The 18429-nt window shown below is 43.1% G+C and overlaps 1 protein-coding gene across 1 annotated transcript; it reads right to left on the bottom strand.

Annotated features, from left to right (window-relative positions):
• Window positions 1–13253: 13253 nt before the first annotated feature.
• On the bottom strand, window positions 13254–14747 carry pou4f3 (POU class 4 homeobox 3). Its single transcript, XM_040151026.1, has 2 exons — window positions 14586–14747; window positions 13254–14201 (listed from the first exon to the last, which is right to left on the bottom strand). The coding sequence occupies exons 1-2, from the start codon at window positions 14703–14705 to the stop codon at window positions 13254–13256; spliced, it is 1068 nt and encodes a 355-aa protein (XP_040006960.1). The 5' UTR covers window positions 14706–14747.
• Window positions 14748–18429: the final 3682 nt, after the last annotated feature.

The raw sequence follows: 18429 nt of genomic DNA on the forward strand, positions 1-18429 counted from the left end.
GCAGTGTATATGGTAATGCTTTTTTCTGTATGGCATGTTATGGCATGTTCTATTTTCTTTTACGTGTGCTGAGAATTGACCTAAATAGTTTGTTATATCTGTTCACTTTTCATTTCTTTAAACACTTTATATTTCTTGCATTGACCTCATTATATACTACGTGACATTGAAATGTCTTTGTTACTTTCAAATTTAACTAGTTATCTGTTGATTTCAAAGTGAATTAAACCAAGATGTTTAGGAGAAAAATATATAAAGAGCATTGCTGAATTTAAAAATAAAATTCTAAAAAAAATGGCCAAATATGTCTTTTAGAATTTATAGAGCACTGACTGCTAATCCAGTTAATTATTTGATAATTTCCTTTTCTAAAGTACTGATTGCGAATCACACAATCAAATATGTTACTATTTATATGTCACTGGTGCTTACAGAACTACTGACTAAGTGAGATATTCTTTTTTCTTAGACAATACAAAATGAATAGTGTACAGGACAGAATTTGTAGACTTACAGGCTTCTTGCCAATTCTGCTGATTTGTGGTCAGTCCCAGGAATTTGAAACCCCAATGACTCATGTTTAAAATCCCCCCTTTTCCTTTGTAGCTTGCCTTACTACAGCAATGAAGCTCTTAATTGATTTTTTTTTCTTTTCTTTTTTAGTTTGTTTGATGGTTCAAGCTTGATGCTGCTGCATTCCTCCCCTTTTCCTTAGACAGCTGTGTTGTAATACTGTATCTTAAAAGTAATCACTTTTTTCTAGTTTTGATCATTAGTCACTTATGGTTATAATATAGGATTTCTGGGTTGCATATGAAGTTATGTAACTACGACACAGGAGGGCAGATGGATTGATATGACGTGTTCTGTTCTCTCTAGCTCTTGATTTCTACTGATACTGCTATCACTCCTCATGCCTTCATGTAATGGTTTGTCCTCAGTAGGCCAGATGATAGACAAAATGTTTCTTAGTATCCAGGAAAATAACACCCAGTCAGCTTTACTTATGCATTTCTTATCAGTGTATTACAGATTTAGACAGAGAGAATGCTGTTGCTGTCATTATAATGCAGAATATTCAGAAGACAAGTAACACCGTACATGTTTAACTTGCATACAACTACTTGAGGTGCTACATTTATCTCAGTGGCATCATGGCAAGATTACCAACTGTTAAAGACCACCAGGGGCCCCAAATTCTGCACATTCACTGTGTGTCAGTTGGTTTGCGGTGAATATACCGCTCAGTCACAACATTAACTGAGATGATAAAGTCCTTTTTATCAAAGATCTACTTTTAAGACCTTCATTATTTCAGTTGATTAAGTGCTCGCACGGTGCACATAATAATACACGGTAAACCTATGTGAGACAGAAGGCTACACATTGTGGACACATAAAAGTGACAGCGTACATGCACAAAGCCCAGACATTGAGACGAACGGGGGGTCAGAGGGCCCTCTAGTGGGTTAATCTGGACATTAGGGACATTTCCATGCCATCTAAAGTGATCATAAAGTGATTGTAAATTATCAAACCAGGTCTTTAAAATGGTAACTAGTAACATGTTTTCACACATAGACGACACTAGGTAGGATAGGCATTTTAATATTTACTCTACCCCATAATAAGATTGACAGAACATAACATCTTTCAAAATTTTTATTCATTTTATTTCTAATTTTTGTAATTTTGTAATTCTCACGTTTCATAAATACTATGTGTTATCCCGAGCCCTGACAGAGTTCTTTCTGTTTATTTACAGCGATGCAATAATTGGATTTACTCAGATTTGCCCCAGTTCAGTTTGTAAACAGGGCTTGTTGAAACTTGATTGATAGGAAGAGTGTGATGATTCTATGTCTGATAAGTAAAGTGTAACATCGTCAGCATATAATTATGTTTCATAAGTGTGTCTTTTGATTGATAGTCCTTTTACCTTACTGATTAATCTTATTTTTAAAGCTCATCTTTCAATGATAAGTCTGAAACTAGGCTGATTCTGGACAGACTTGTGTCTTGGTTTAGACGTAACAACCTACAACAAGAGCATGTTTACCCATAAAACCCAATTGTACCCCGCATCAGGATTATGACTGAAATGGTGTTGAATTCATGGAGTCATATATACAGATTCACCATTTATTTATTTACATTTATATCGTAATGGTTATCATTCAGATTTAATATTTAAATCAGTGCAAAGTAAAATTGGCCAACTTTTTTTCCATCAGTGGAAAACATGACATGATCAGACTTTCAATATCTTGACAAACTCAAATTTAAGTGCCACCATCTGCCCTTTGCTGCAGACTTGTGGTCCACATATTCATGTCCTTCTATTCTGTATTATTCAAACATAATTTTTTTCTGTTGTTCTTTTCACTGGTCTTTGCATTCCTACCATTCAAACAGAGCCTTAAAAAGTCTTGATCACTTTAATTTTTCATAGTGTTTGAAGACTAGCACTGCTGCCTTCATGAGCTTCCCTGTATTAGATAACTTTTCTCATAAACATCGCCACTTCAGGCCCAAATGTGGAAGCAGAAAAGTGTTTTATGCCAAAAGATAGGAAACAATACTACAGTTTGTCATTTTTTATTTTCCAGTTGGTCAAAACTGCCACTGTCTTTGTGAGCTCATAATGTTTTGTCATAGACAACTTCCGAAACGCCAATGCCCATATGAACTATGACTAAATTGCCTGTTAAAGTGGTTTTTCTCTAGTATGGCAGCCGCCCTACTGATCAAGTTCGGAGAAACATTCCTCGGTTTTCAACCACACCGTAATCAGTCACAGTCTTATCTTACAATACAGACTGATAGCATTGTCTTTGTAATGAGTGGAAAGTCAAAGGCGTAAAGCAAAGCAAGTATAAATCCTGTGTTCTCCATCAAGACCTTGGAACAAGCGAAGTGATCAATTCAAGGGCTTCTTGAAACAAGCTGGAATCATGAAGAAGAGGATGCATCTGCTGGTATCTGCTGTTGCTCTGCTGGTCAATCCAGCTGCTGTCAGCCCTCGTTACCTTCATGAGTCAGATGTTCTTCGACACCTAAGGAGGGTATTTGACCTGGCTATACGCTGCAGTTAATCTCTCACCAAGGTAAAAACTCATCTGATAACCACAACTGTTTTCTCGCTTTTTAATCACTTATTTTTGTAACCATTTATTGATCCATTGTGTTTTTGAAAACATTTCATGTTGGAGAAAGGCCACTTGTGTTTAGTTTAACTCATTATTCTAAAATGTGTTGCAGGAATCCTCTGTGGAAGATGTATCACATCTGGCTGAAGGCAGCAACGGATGTGAGGTGAGTAGAGTGTTACGTATGTTTGTGAAAGATTGTTGGTTGTAGTTCGTGTGCTTGGCTGTTTGGCGAAGAAAATGTGACAGTTGCATACACTAGCATCAATATTTTGTTCTTGGGACGCATAGTTGTGTTTGGGCAGTAGCCAGGATTTTAGATATACTGAAGTGAGTCCAATTACCCCGGCAGAACCCCACCCATATGGGAAATTGAGACTAGCCCAGAACCCAACTCTATACACACACACGCACACACATGCACACACACACAGACACAGAGAGATATGTATAAAGAAAGAACTCAGAAAAATTTATAAATGAAAAAAAATATTGCCCTTCCTGATGCTCTCAGCGTAGTTTGAAAGCCTTCACACTACCAGTAATTCTAATGGCGAATACAAATTACTCTATTTATGTAGACTTTGGCCTAAAAACAATCAAATTTTAAGATATTTCTGTAATAGTTCACAGAAAACATTACCAACGACATTCAGTGCCATCAATGGCTATGACCCTGTTTGTGTTAGTGTATACATTTTATGATTGGCACATCGTCACTGAATTACATTGTAATAACATCTCTTGCAATGCTACGGCCATTTTACATAACTACCCGTGGCTGCTTTATTTTATTTATTTATTTGTTTTTTGTGATAAATAATTTGATCTTGAAATAAAATGGAGCATGGGGACAGTAGAATACTTTGGTTTACTTCATTACATGGTCATACCAATGACATATCCTCCTCAATACATAATTGTGCGCATATATAATAAGATGGTCAGACCTTGTGCAGGGGAGTAGTAAGAACAAAAAGGGAAATTCAGTACTTAAGAGGATTTATCCAAGCTTTCTAAACTTGTCATGGACTGTCGAGATACAAGCATTTTAACAAAACTGTCAACCAAAATGAGCAAGAGCATCGAGAAATACAACATGGACGTTGTTGTGGTACAGATGTTGAGATCTAAATTCTGTCAACTACACCTGCTTGTTTATGCAAGATCCACCTTAACAGGTACCTACTGACGTAGCTCCTCTCCTTTAATTTTAAAGACATGTAATTTCTAACATTTACCTAATTGAAAACAGCAAGGAAAAAAAAGTCTTAAACAGTCTCAAATTTAATTTGATTAAAGATGGGTTAAACCAATGTCAGGCTTATGTGCAGAATAATATAGTTGCAGAATGTGCAGTGCAGAATACAAACAAATTAAAAAAAGAAAAAAAAAAAGAAAACATCAAATTGTGTGAGTACTTGCTACTCTAACCCGGGTGATCAGATGGTCGTTTACTTTTCAGTAGGACCGGGGGGACCCACACGATAAAGTAGTTTGACCTATGTGTGTGTGCTGGGCCACTGATGGGTCCTGAAATAGCAATGCATAAACGTTTAGAAGTTCAAATGATTGCTCAAATATTAATGATTCTGTAAATCATTCAGCCCACAAAGAACCTCTGAAGAACCCTGTTTTCAGGGAGTGCACTCAACCAATGGGGGCGCCCGAGAAATACATTTGTATAGATGCTCTCTGCCTGGCTGTGGTGAGCCGGTTCCCTGACTGACTGAGGAGCTCTCTGAGAGAAACATGCTTCACCACTCCTTTCCCCCTTGCCTTGGACAATGTACCTGTCACTCAGTGACTTGATGCAATGTGAGAGCTATGGGGAGGCTTGCTCTGGGTGGCGGTTGGGTCTCTGTGTGGCGTTCAGCTGTGTGTATGTGCGCTACTGAACCGTGGCTCCCTCATTACTAAATAAAGAGAATCACTCTCCTTTTTAACAGTGCTTTTTATAGAACTTTTGGAATGTTCCCAATACTTTGCATAACCTTCCCTTCCACGCAGGACTTCAAAGGACAAATCGACTCTCAGATCAATGTAACATTGTGTTAAAGAGAAGATAAACCTCTGCGGGCTCAGTGGGTCGTTGCAGTCCACGGCCATTTTCTCGTAAACGGTGGTGGAACAAGTATTCAGAGCCTTTAATTAAGTAAAACAACCAATGCAATGATGTAAAAATACATAATTGCACATAAAAGTCCTGCATTCCCAGTCTTACATAAGTAAAAGTACCACTAGATCTACTCATTATATAGTAGAATGGCCCCTGTCAGTGTTACATTATTATATATTATATAGTTTAATTATTAACATTAAAAGCAACATTTTGACATTGTAGCAGGTGGAGAGAGAGCTAATTAAACTACTCTATATGCTGTTGGGTAATATACAAATGAAAATGCGTCATATTTTATAAAACGATCCTACATTTTGGAAAAAATAGTGCTAACACCTCGAAATTGCACTTCAGTGCAGTACTTAAAGAGTATAACGTAGTTTGATACACTCCACCACTGACGATGTGGAAAATGTTTGGTAAATGTTCGTTGTTAAATGTATGTTTAGGAGACTGAGCACACCCCTTCCAGTATCTTCCAGTTGGCTGAAATGAAAATAGGGGCCTTCCTCGAACAAAAAGGTCGAGGTTCGCATTCCTGAGAGAACATACAGCTGACCCACTGAGGTGCCCTTGAGCACGACACCAAATCAAATTTCCCAACATGTAAGTTTCTTTTAACAATTGCGATAAAGGGCTGCTGATTCTTGCTCATAGCCCTTGTCTTTTGGTCAAACCGCTGAAAGTATGATTAGATATTTTACCTTTGCCTCTTTCAAAGAGTAATGTCACGTTAAAAATGTCTTTGCTAATTATGTCATTTTATAAATATTTCAAGAATTCATTTCTGCTGTTATATAATTTGATGTTTTGGAAAGACCTGACCACATCTACTGTGTTAACACCATCATTAATATTCCTAAAATGTTCATTCATCTTTGCTTAATATCGATTTGAAGTAAACCCACTCGGGTCAATTTAGGGTGATGTGTTTCTGCTGACTCTTAATATGTTGCCTTGCTGAAAAAAAATCCCTTCACATCACGTGTTTCACGCGTACGTCTAACTGCATGGCCGCAGGGAAGGAACGGGGAAAAAAATGTGACACAAGAAGATGGCGATCAGTTCCAAACTCAGAAATTCAACATTTTTGTTTAGTAATTTAAGGGAATCTGTGTCACTTGTATCATGTGGACTCAGTGAAAGATAAAACGAGATTAGTTTTTAGTCCAGTTGTACGACTATCAGTTCGGGTTACAGAGGATATTATCATAGCTACCAATGCAAACCCCACATAGGAATGTTTGCAAGTATGCAAATGTGCTTGAATCACCCCAAGGCAGTATAACCTGACCTGTTATTCAACCGTATCACACCAGCTTCGTTCTTCCACCTGATCTGAGGGGATCCAGCATTGTGCTATCAATAGTTTCAGAATTCCCCTGCGTCAAATGTCTCCCAACAAGAGTCCAAATCTTTACTCTTTGACCAGCACCATGTAAACATAATTCTCTTTAGCTGTGTAAAAGGCCACGCTGATCCCGGATCCTCGCTGGTGTTTAGAGCAACTTGACAAATATCTTTCTGTAACGCGCTTCCCCTTGATCCGCACAAGCACGCAGACGCGCTCGCTCAGCACCGGCTGCCTCTGCTGCTTCTTTATTGTGTTCCTGGTCGATTAGCCTCGGGGCTGTCTTCGGGGCCTGGGGCCAGTGGGAGCAGACAGGGGGGAGGGCGGTGTGATTGCATCTGCTAGGGGACCTCCTCCAGGGGCCCCACTGTGGCTTGGCTTGGTTTTCATGTCTGTCTTCAAAGGCACAGCCCCGTGGAGGCAGAGAGAGAGCGAGAGAGAGAGAGAGAGAGGGAGAGTTTGGGGGGGGGGGCAGACAGTTCATCGACAGTGATGCTGCCATTGTTATTTTCCCGTGTGCCCTCAGTCAGTACACAGTATCTGGGGTGATGAGTCATGTCAACACCGAGCTGCTTTTAGAGGCCCTGTTTACATGTTTTTCACCCTCAAGGCTATCAGAAATGTAATGTGAAATGAAATGTAAATTATTCATCTCGGTTTGATATCAACAAAAAGAAAACACTTGGGTAGACTTTTAGCAAGATAGTGTCTGTAAATCTTTTGTAAATTTAAGTCAATCACATATTATAGCTTCTTCCCACCTAAAATTGCATTTACAGTATATAAGTTTTAGAAAGTAATTTTGCTTTCTCTTCCCACACATAGTTTTCATGTATCGGGTATTTATATTCAGTGTTTCTTGCACATACATTTGCAAAAAAAAAATTTTTTTAAATGGAGTGAAGAGCTAATTAAGAAGGTGTGTAAATGGACATGACTTTGGATTGGATGATCGCCTCCTGGGCAGGACGGTGTAGCCTCCTCGTACCTCCACTCCTCTTGGCTTGGGGTCCTCTGGGTGCTCCTGCTGTCACAGGGGTTTAGTGTCAGACTGATCAGGCCAGCAGAGACACACTCACCTTGACACGGAAACGAAAAGAACTAAATCCAGACGGTCAGGATGACAAACATGTTGACCACTGGGGATTTATTCTTTTTCTTTCTTTGAACTCATCCTGTGATCCTCTCTTTTCTTTCCCTTCCTTTTGTTATCCGTTCCCCTCACATGCCATTTCTCTCTGAATTCCCTTTCTTTTACCCATCTTCCTCCTTCCCTCCCTTCTTTCCATCCATCTTGTCTTTCCTCTTTGCTGCCTCCTTTCATCCCTCAATTTCCTTCATTCAATCTTTCTTCCCCTTCCTTCTGCACTTCCTGTCATTCTATTCCTTCTATCTTTCGCCTTCCCTTGCTGGCTGTGATCCCTCTCCTTCCCTGTCCTCGTCTTCGACTCATGCATCCCTCCGAAGATCCTCTCCTCTCCTCTTCCCTTCTTCCGCCTTTCCTCTGTCTCGCTACACAACATCCACATCTTCTCGGAGAGGATTATTATGTTCTGCAGACTGTCTTTTGATTATATGCTCATATAGTCTAATCTGAATTTTTGCGTAGACCTGCACCTGACCGGCTAAGTGCTTTGTGGAAAAAGGAAAAAGGAAAGAGAAAAAAAAAAATCACGCCACAGTGAGTTATTTCTGGCTGGGCTAATCTTATTTCTCTGGGCACTTTGATAATGGAGAGGACTTGAATAATGAATGGGGTGTATAATACTTCTTCCTCAGGCCCGCTGAATGAATTAAGCAAGTGTTTATAAGTGAGCTTCTGTTAGTGTCTCTAACATAATGCCCTGTGCCCCCTTTCTTTCAGCTCCGTGCTCTTATTTTGTATTTTTGGAATGAGAACACAAATGTACACTTCGGCAGAGCTCAGCGAGGGAAAGAACCTGGGGTGAAATGCAAGGGCGGTGTTAATGTAACCTGAAATATGGACTCCACACTTACCGCCCTAACCGTGGCTGGAGGAGGGACACCCACCCCCCCCCGGTGCTCACATCTCCTCATGTGTGTGCGTGTGCAGATCTCAATAGTCCCTGCATAATAAATGGTGTGTTAGTTAGCAGACAGCTTGAAACTCACACGCAGACCTCGAGCCTCTGAATGTTTCTCCCCGTCGCAGAAGTTCTCTCCGCGCCGAGCCGATGCTTAGTGCGGCACCAGCCCCAAGTATGTCTTCACCCCATGAATCGTTGATTTCGATTGATTGATTGATCGATTCGTTTGTAAGTAAGTATGGCAACGACACCGGCGGCCGGCGTTTTTGCTTTAAATTAATCTGGTGATAAATACTCGACGGCATCGCATTAAACGATTAATCATTCATGTCCTTTACCAGCTAAACTATTGTGGAAAATGCCCCTCACAAGTTCCCGCAGACCAAAGCGATGCTCTCAAATTGTCTGACCAGCAGCTGAAAGTATTCAGTTTACAGTAATATAACACGGAGGGGAAGCAGGACACCCCTCACACTCCAGCTGCTTGTGAAACGAAAAATAACTTAAATTAATCGATTATCAAAATTGTTAGAGGTTGATTTTCTGCCAGTTGACTAATTCGATAATGTCCCCACCATGCGACCCTCTTTGCCTGTTGCATTACATCCGGAAGAAATGTTCAAATCCTTTACTTAAGTAAAAGTAATCCCACTATGTGAAAATACATGACAAGTAAAAGTCCTGCACTACACAATATGCATATCGATATTTATTGCCAATGCCATTTAGCGTAAGCAGCATTTTGGCCTAGGTGAAGCTGAATAGCTATTTTATATGCTGCGGTGTAGTTTAATTTGCCGTGTAAGGATGCGTTGTATTTTATAAGATCATTATGGGTTTTTGAGATCTTAGTCTGTGAAGTAACAAGTGGGTGCCCCCTTTTTTTGTACCGTAGAATTTAAGGACCACAAGATTAGAACACCTCGGAACTGCGCTCAAATACGGCTCTTGAGTGAATGTGCTTTCCCACCACTGATGTCTGAAGCCACAAAAAAAAGGATTCTTTTGGGCCTCATCTGAATTAAAAAAAAAAAAAAAAAAAACACCAGTAATGTGGACTCCACTCACGCCTCGTAGAAGGGAACAGGAGCTACAGTCGGACAGCATCTCCTGCTATACCTTTCAAAGACATCCATCACCTCGGCCTCAGGTTTCCAGAGTGTAACGCAATCTCACTGTGTGTGTCTGCCCGTGCCTGTGCTGCACACAGGTGTGTGTGTGTGTGTGTGTGTGTGTGTGTGTGTGTGTGTGTGTGTGTGTGTGTGGAGTTCAGCAGTAGCTTTTGGCCCCTGATGATAATAGGAGGTGACTAATAGAGAGCGCAGAGGTAGCTGTCTCCCGTCGCTCCGGTCACAATCTCATTTGTTGCTACTGGCATCGGATGAATTATTGAGTTTGGGGTGTCTTGTCTTTGGAAGGTGGGTGGGACGTGTGTGTGTGTGTGTGTGTGTGTGTGTGCAGGCATTCTTCAGGAATTAAACAGAGCTTTCATCCTCATTCTGTCAAAAATGGTCTTCCCTGCATGAAAACATCTCAAGCAAACACACTCACACACACCACACACACTACTGTCTATTTCTCTCGCATCCCTCTTCTCTTTCTCTTCATCCCCCCCTTTTTATCTCTTTATTAATGTCCCTTTTTTAAATTTTTTTTTAATTTCCACCTTCCGGATCCCGGGTCTCGGCTCTTCGTTCTAGAAACTCGCTTGTTGCCGTGGCCATAAATCCACGCGCAATTGAGGGACGACGCGAGGCCAGCACCGTCTCCACTGTCGCGTGAGAAAAAAAAAAACCCCGCCATATTACCTCTTGAGCTGCTGCTGAATTATTGAAGCGCCCTCGGTCGCCACATGCTGCCGACGCGCGCACCGGCCTTCGGCTCGACTTACCGACGTGGCCGGCGCGCTGCTGTGATATCAATACGGGTTTTGCGAAGATCAATTATTAACGCGGCGGAAGCCCCCCCCCCCCCCCCTTGGCCTCACATTTACTGCGTCTGAAGCACCTCGCTCAACAGGGGTGGGGTGGGGTGGGGGGGTATAAATGGGGCCTTTGGTGCCTTCATTCCTAGAGAGTTCCGTTTCCTTTCGTGATGACACTTGGGGCCTGGACCTTGCGAAAACGTTTCCCTCGTGAGAAGCGAGGCGCCGCATCGACGACGGCGGCTACCGTTTGCGTCTTGTCGCCCCCCCCCCCCCTCACAAACTCGTACTTTACGCCATCAATCACGGACCGCGAGGAAACACCTCTCAGCATCAAAGAGAATATTAATAAGTGCCACAAACGTTTCCGTGTAATTGCAAAGTATCGATCCCCCTGGTTGGAAGAGTCTCACTGGGGAAAAATCACACAACCGGAGGTCATGTTGACTGTGGGAGGAATCCGGTGGAAGCTTTTCATTCCTCTTGTTTTCATTTATTGACTTTTATTTTTTAGAATTTTTTTTTTTTTGAAATATTTAGTAGAAATATTTTTTTTACAAATAGATGTGAGCGGGTTTTACCCGGAGAACAATCGGGAATATGGGGTCAAATTTCGTTTTAGCGACGCGAACCAATCCGGCCTAAAGTTGCTTCACTACAAGACGCGAAGGAACAAGTTAGGTGCTCCGACTTCCGACGACGACAACCACAACAACAACAAGGCAAAATCGCCTCGGTGGCCCATCTGATACAAATGGACATTCGTGTCCTCCGAAATAAAATATAAATCACATGAAAAATAAACAGAATAAACAGAAAAAGAATGCTTAATTAGCCAAACAAAAAATAATAATACCAATAATAAAATTCGTAGGCTACTTTAATTTCCCGATTTGCTCGGCCAGCGTTGGAGTTGTGGATCCGGCTCGCCCCCCCCCCCAGGAGTCACCGGAGCTCCCAGTCAGGCTTCGACTTCCCAGCTCCTCCACGTTGCGTCGTTCTTATACCGGTATATAATTAATACTGCACCGCCATATGACTTAATCACTCCGAACCCCACGCGCCACGCGGACCCGCCGACGCGAGGGGGCATCCATAATTCACACCCGCGCTAATTAGAGGGGAAGGGGGCCGCTGGCAGCCGCGTGGAGGGCGCGCGTTTCAGCGCGGCGCGGTGTGAACGCCCCCCCCCCCTCCTCCTTGCTTCTTATATCATACACGACAATACATATTTAATCCCAGCAGAGGTCTGGGGATTCATAAATAAAACAGCCCCAGCGAGTTCCAGTCAAACAACCCGCTTACAGAGATTTCATCGCCCCGCCGGTGCGTCTCCGCTTGTACCGACCCGCACGTTCGTCGCCTAAAGAGGAACACGACACCTGCATCTCTCTCTCTCTCTCTCTCTCTCTCTCCTCCTTTCCCGCTCAACACCCGCGGTTAAACTCAAACGTCTCCTAAAGTACCGCGTCGACAGGCCTTGTCCCGCAACCTCAAGATTGAGACAACACAGTTGAGTAAAGCACAAGAAAAAAAAAAAAAAAGGTACAAACAAAGTCGCTGCTTCAGAGGGATTTTACAAAATAACCAATAATTTATTAAGTTGAAACTTCACACATTTTTTTTTTTTTTCCAGGTGAAAATCGAGAGTGAGGAAAAATAAATACTTAACTTAGGTGATGTAGGCCTGTGTAACATATACGTGTGTGCGTCTGTATCTGGGCTACATAATGAATGCGTAGCTCACCTGTGGCCTAATGCTCCAAAACATGTTCACATCAAAATATTAAAATCTAGCAGCAGCCAAAGCCACACGGATGTGCCTCATAAACGACGGTGTCACTTCCATTTTTTTTTTAAATAATTCAAGATAAAGAGACTCAGTGTTTCATACCTTGTGAAAGACTTATTCTAATGACTTTTTTTTTGTGCGTGTAAATTACTATCACATGTTGGGTGATTTTTATTTATTTATTTTTTTTTTTATTATCCCCCCTCATCGTTGAACTCACATTCCACTAAAGTCTTGATTTATGAATTTAAAAAAAAAAAAAAAATACGTGAAAATACAGTTCAAAAATATGATGGTGTGCTTCTGCATATGTGAGGAGGGTCGACTCTGACCCCCGCCGACAATCCGCAAAGAAAAAAAGAAAAAAAAAAGAAATCGTCGATTGTCTTTCCACGAAGCCACCGCCTCCTTGTCTTTTCTTCACAAAGCATCGGCTTTTAACGACAGTGACGACTAAACAGCCCGTAAATGTAGCCTCCAGACTCCCTGTCATGGTTGAATGAAAAAAAAAAAAAAAAAAGGGAGTTAATATCCCTGAATGTGACGAACTGTCAGGGTGGATTCACTGGAAGATTCATACTTTAGTGCGCGCAAGATACATGTTCATCGACACCCGGAATCCGCCTCCGCGCCGACCCTTCACACGGCCACCTACAAGTCCCGTATCAATAACGAAATCGAAAAAAAAGTGCAACGGCGAAGGGTGAGTGACACGAGCTGGACAATCTTTTTTTTGTTTTTTTTTTTTGGAGATAATCCCAGACGAGACGTGAGGAGACGTTGATAGATCCCTTAGGCTACTCGGGCTATTATTAATCACTCGATCAAAAATATAGTAGGCTATTTTATTCATGATGTGTGTGAAAGTCAGTGCACCGCAGAGTACTTCATTCGTTTCTGTTTTTGCCGCTGGTTGCAGAACCACACTCGAACCACGTTCTTTTTCAGGTCCAGTTTTTCGGCGATGGCCGCGATTTTTTCCGAGGAGGGCCGCGGCTGGATGGCGAAGTACGCCTCCAGAGAGCGTTTCTCCGGCGCGGCGATGGACGTGCGCTTTCTTTTCCTCTCGTTCCCGTTGAAAGGGTCCGGCTTGCTGCTTTTCTCCCGGTACGCAGCCTCGGCTTCCTCCAGCCAGGCCTGGAGGACCGGCTTGAGCGCTATCATGTTGTTGTGGGACAAGGTGAGGGACTCGAACCTGCAGATGGTGCTCTGGCTCAAGGACCCCACTCCGGGGATCTTGAGGTTGGCCAGCGCCGAGCCGACGTCCGCCTGGGTCACCCCGAGCTTGATCCTCCTCTGCTTGAACCGCTCGGCGAAGGCTTCCAGCTCCCTGGGATCCGACTCCACGTCGCTGACGCACGCCATGCCGCCGTGCACTGACAGGGAGTGCGGGTGGGCCATGGTAGCCATCGCCTGGTGCAGCTGCCCCATGGTCTGCAGGTGGTGGTGGGGGTGCTGGTGGTGGTGCGCTGGCGCGGTCATCCCTGGAGGCTCCGGAGCACCCATCCCGCTCACGGCCAGGCTGCTGGAGAGGTGATCAAGGAGGTCCCCGGCCTCCAGGGTCTGTCCGAGGTGGTGGTGGTGGTGGTGGTGGTGGTGGTGCGAGGCGATGGTGGAGGGGACGTGGGAGATGGGCACGGTGGTGGAGGAAGAAGAGGAGGCTGAGGTGCAGGGGACACTGCTCATGGTATGGTAAGTCACGTCTGGTTTGAACGGGTGACTCTTGCCGTGAGAGACAATGCTGTCAGCAGCCGCCAGAGCCTCTGCCCGTGCCAGCAGGCTCTCATCAAAGCCTCCGAATATATTGCCCTGCAGCTGCAAGCAAGAGTGCGCATACTGGAGTCAGTGGGGAATTCTGTCAGGCAGCTCTCAGGATCTAAAAAACATTTTTCCAAAGGCGAGCAGCGCCGAGGAGAGGAGAGAACCCTCCTCAAAGCGCAGGTCATAAAAATTAATATGAAAGCTAGAGCATTGCTTGAATAGACGTGGATTGGGGGTGGGGGGTGAGGGGGGTGGGGGGTTGTGAGGGTTGTGAGAAGGGGGGGGGGGGCAGGCAGAGGAGATAGTGAGAGAGATAGCAGATAGAACAAAGTCCTGTCAAATCAACTTTACAGACATTTTCCAGTGTGATATTTTTTTTTTTCCCCCTCCTCTCACCCACCAATACTCCGCGGCCAGTCTCCCCCGACCTGAACGTACCTGCGGGGCGGGCAGACAGACTCTGCGCATGCCCTCCGAGCCTGAGTGCAGGCCGGGATACTTGGGCTCGTGCAGAGCCGGGTGCACGGAGAAATGCTGCTTGCCGTTCATGGTCATCATCCTCCTCCTTGAAAGCACCTCGCAAGCAGTGTGGCCCCTGACATGAAAGCCGGGGAGCGGACAGCCACAAGAGCTCCTCTGCTCTGCCTCACCAGACTGAGCTGTTAACACCGGCAGCGCCTCCCGGCACCCCCCCCCCCCTCCTCCTCCCCCCTTTCTTTCAGCCTCCCCTCCTCCTCCTTCCCTCCCACTCTCTGCTCCTCTGCTCAACTTTCAAATTGCGAATTGTTGGCCTCTGTGCGCAAGCGTCGAATACATCCAACAAAATCACTATAGTCTAATAAAACATTAGATTATAGTGACACCATTGTTCATTGGTGAGATTGTTATTATGGCATTTTTTTTAAATCTTTGTAGTATTCTTGTACAAATATCTTATTATACACGATATATTTTTTTAAAATTCCAAGATATCAATGTTGATTATATCAACGTTTTTAGTCTATATCATCCTTTATGTCAAAAAAAACCAGAGATCTGGTTTTGACTCATTCACGACTTCTGTTCGGGATGAGGCACATCGCGTCTGCGTCGACCAAGGGGCTACTGGCCCTCCTACAGATGTTCAGCCCGATGCGCCCGCACGCGTTAAAGCAGCATACACAGGACGCGAGAGCTCGCTTTCGGACTGGACTGCTCCGCCGCCGGCGCGCTCGACCCCTTCAGCACCGCGGACAGCGCAGGAGCGACCCGCCACCGACCTGTGCTGCGCTGTCCGCGGTGCTGAAGTGGTTGGGACCGGTAAAGCACACACACACACACACACACACACACACACACACACAGTCTTCGGTAAGCGAACGAGAGTTTTGGGTCCCGCATGTTTCGGACTGTATCTAAGGCCAGGTCAGGGCGGCGACTGGGTGACCCGACGGACCTTGGCCCGGTCCCTTCCCGATCCCCCGGCGCAGCTTTGCAGGCTTCTCATGTGGCCGCCCGGTTAAAACGCACGAGGCCGCGGTGCACGGGCCGAAAGGGGAGCCAGGCGGGCAGAGGCGGACCGATGACACGGCGGGTCCATCCGATCCCGCTGGCCGCGTCTCCGGTTTCCTAGACCCTGAATAATTCAGCAGCACGGCGGCAGGCATCCGTTACCGCGATGGCATGCTCTTCTTCATTACACAGATTAAAACAGCCGAGGTCTTTTCTCACCGCGCAAACCTGTTGCGGGCTGGCTACCTGCACGAGGATAGGGGAGGAAAAAACAAAAAACAAATAAAACACACAAATAGACTTAACTCTGATTTGTGCATTCACACAACCCGACACAGATCGATGAAGATGCCTTTAAAAATGTTTTTTTTTTTTAAACTTTGGTGGATATCCTCAATCATAGAGTGGACGTTTTGATTTACCAGACCTTTGATTTTTCTAGCTGGGGAGTGTAAATGTGAACGGTAACCATTTAGCATGAGAAAAATCTTTCTATGCTTAGAAAGAAAAAAAAAAAAGGACAGATGCGAGAAGCTGTCAGAAAGCCGTGCTTATGGATCCCACTGAATTTCTAAGATGTTAGTCTGAATAAAGCATGAAGTCCCCCCCCCCCCCCTTTTTTTTCTTTTCTTAATAGCTGTTATATAGCTGGTGCTATTCATAATTTAATGGCCATTGTTTACAACTCTGTCATCTCGGTGCTTTTCACAATCTGCAGACTGCATCTGACATGTTTTTATGAAGTGTTGTCAAATTTGTGGCCTGCGTCCAGCTGCAGCTCCACTCCACCAGTTGACCTAACTAATGTCACAGCAGTCACTCCGTTACCCATGGTGATGAGAAATTTCAGTAAAAACTCAAGTGAGCTGCTTACTTTTGATGATAATATCGGAAATTACATTCATTTATAGTTTGACTTTATGAAAAATAATCTTTTTTTTTTCTTTTCTGTTTCTCAGCTAACCACTGAAAATCTGAGCGTACTTTATTCATGTCTGGGATTTCATGTCTACCTATGTGGTTGTCTATTCTTGCATGCATACACCTGTATGTATTTTAAAATGCCCCAAACTGAAATTAGATGTTCACCTGACAGCATTTCTTGTCTAGTGTGCCCGGTGGAAGTCCATATCCATCAGAAACAAAAAAACAAATTTAAAAAAAAAAAGGAATTGAGAAGGAATTTTAAAAACAAAACAAAGAAATTATGATTTTCGCACAATTAGTATCATAACTTGACTTACTAAAGCTTTATACCTTAGATGTTTCGTAATGTCTTAAATGTTATTTTGCTATGCTGTAGTATTTGAAAAACAACACCTAATTTTGGTCAAATCATTTCTATACTATTTTATTTTTTATATTTATACCTATATCAGGTATTAGTGGCCTGATATACTAGCAGCAATTGGCCTCCACAGAGCCCAGTTCTACCAGTGCTGGTTCTTCACCTCCCATTCACCATGTCACCACGGCATCTGCCAGCAATGGTGTGCTATCCAGCCCCCAACGTAGGAAACCCTTCCCCTGGGGGAGAACCAAATGTTCTTGCATTAAACTAAACCGACTCTAAGTGTTTTCACCTGACTTCCTAAAGTAAGAAACGCTCATGCATTATTCAGTAATATTTTAATGTCATAGCCACTGGGTGCTGTAATTAAACTGAGAGTCAGAGGTCACAGTCTTTACTGTGATGTGGTGGGATATGTTTGGGGGCATAGGGTGTCGAAAGTCAGTGTGTGTGAGTAATGATTGGCTTATTCTCCTTAATAACACGGACACAATGGGAGGTATTGATTATATTGACTATCCAGTTAGATTTACCTTATCATATAGGCTTTGGTTCTAAAAACCTAGATACTATACAGTGCAATCAGTTCAATTTTATGACTATTTAACCAGACTGTATGTTGAGGAATATTTAGAGCCCTTAATTGATTATATGGTACATTTTATTGTGTCATGGCCATGTTTCTGATTGGCCCAGAGTTCATTAAAATCACCAAGACACATCGAAATAAAACTGTTAAGCTCACCTTTAACTGCCATTCTAAACCCTACCTTGCTATGGGTTACACTGACACACCATACAAGTTGAGCACAGCTTGAATTTTTGTATTTTGTATTGTATTTGGTAAGTGGTCATGGTATAAGTGCAATAATGCACTCCAAGGTGTCCTATTATATGAAATAATGAATGAGGCAGAGGCTGTTATTTTCATATATTAGAAAACCTTGTCTCTAACTCGGTGGCCTCTGTTGGTCATGTGTTATTACTTCGTATCAGGAAATAGATGAACTTGTCAATGCATTTACCCTAAATTTGTCACAAGTGATTCCTATTCCACTTATTATAAGAGCTCTAAACATGATTGGCTGTACCACAGATGATTTTTAATACAGTGATGTAGCTATTTGTGCTTAATTTAAAGGAATTTACAGTTTTCACTTTCACAATCAGAATGCCATTCTCATGTGCCGGTACAGATTTCAGAGGAGCTAGTTTTGTATTTAGACCTGTGAAATAAAGGTAATTCTGCTCATATCTAAATAATACTTAATTGTGTAGCAGATACTGGTAACTCATACTGAAGTACTGTATGACACTGCGTACTTCTCCTACAACATCTTTTCAATGTGCTGAGAACCCCCTCTAGCATCCACTAAGACATTTAAGAGATAACATGCGAAATGAAGGAGACCACACAAGAGGTTAAGGTAATATTTCTGGAATGCTTTTGCTCGATTTTTTTTTTTTTCCCTTGCCAATGTTGACTTCTTTTTTGGTCAA

Source organism: Xiphias gladius, chromosome 17, assembly GCF_016859285.1.
Source record: "Xiphias gladius isolate SHS-SW01 ecotype Sanya breed wild chromosome 17, ASM1685928v1, whole genome shotgun sequence".
In the NCBI taxonomy this organism is placed as follows: Eukaryota; Metazoa; Chordata; class Actinopteri; order Istiophoriformes; family Xiphiidae; genus Xiphias; species Xiphias gladius.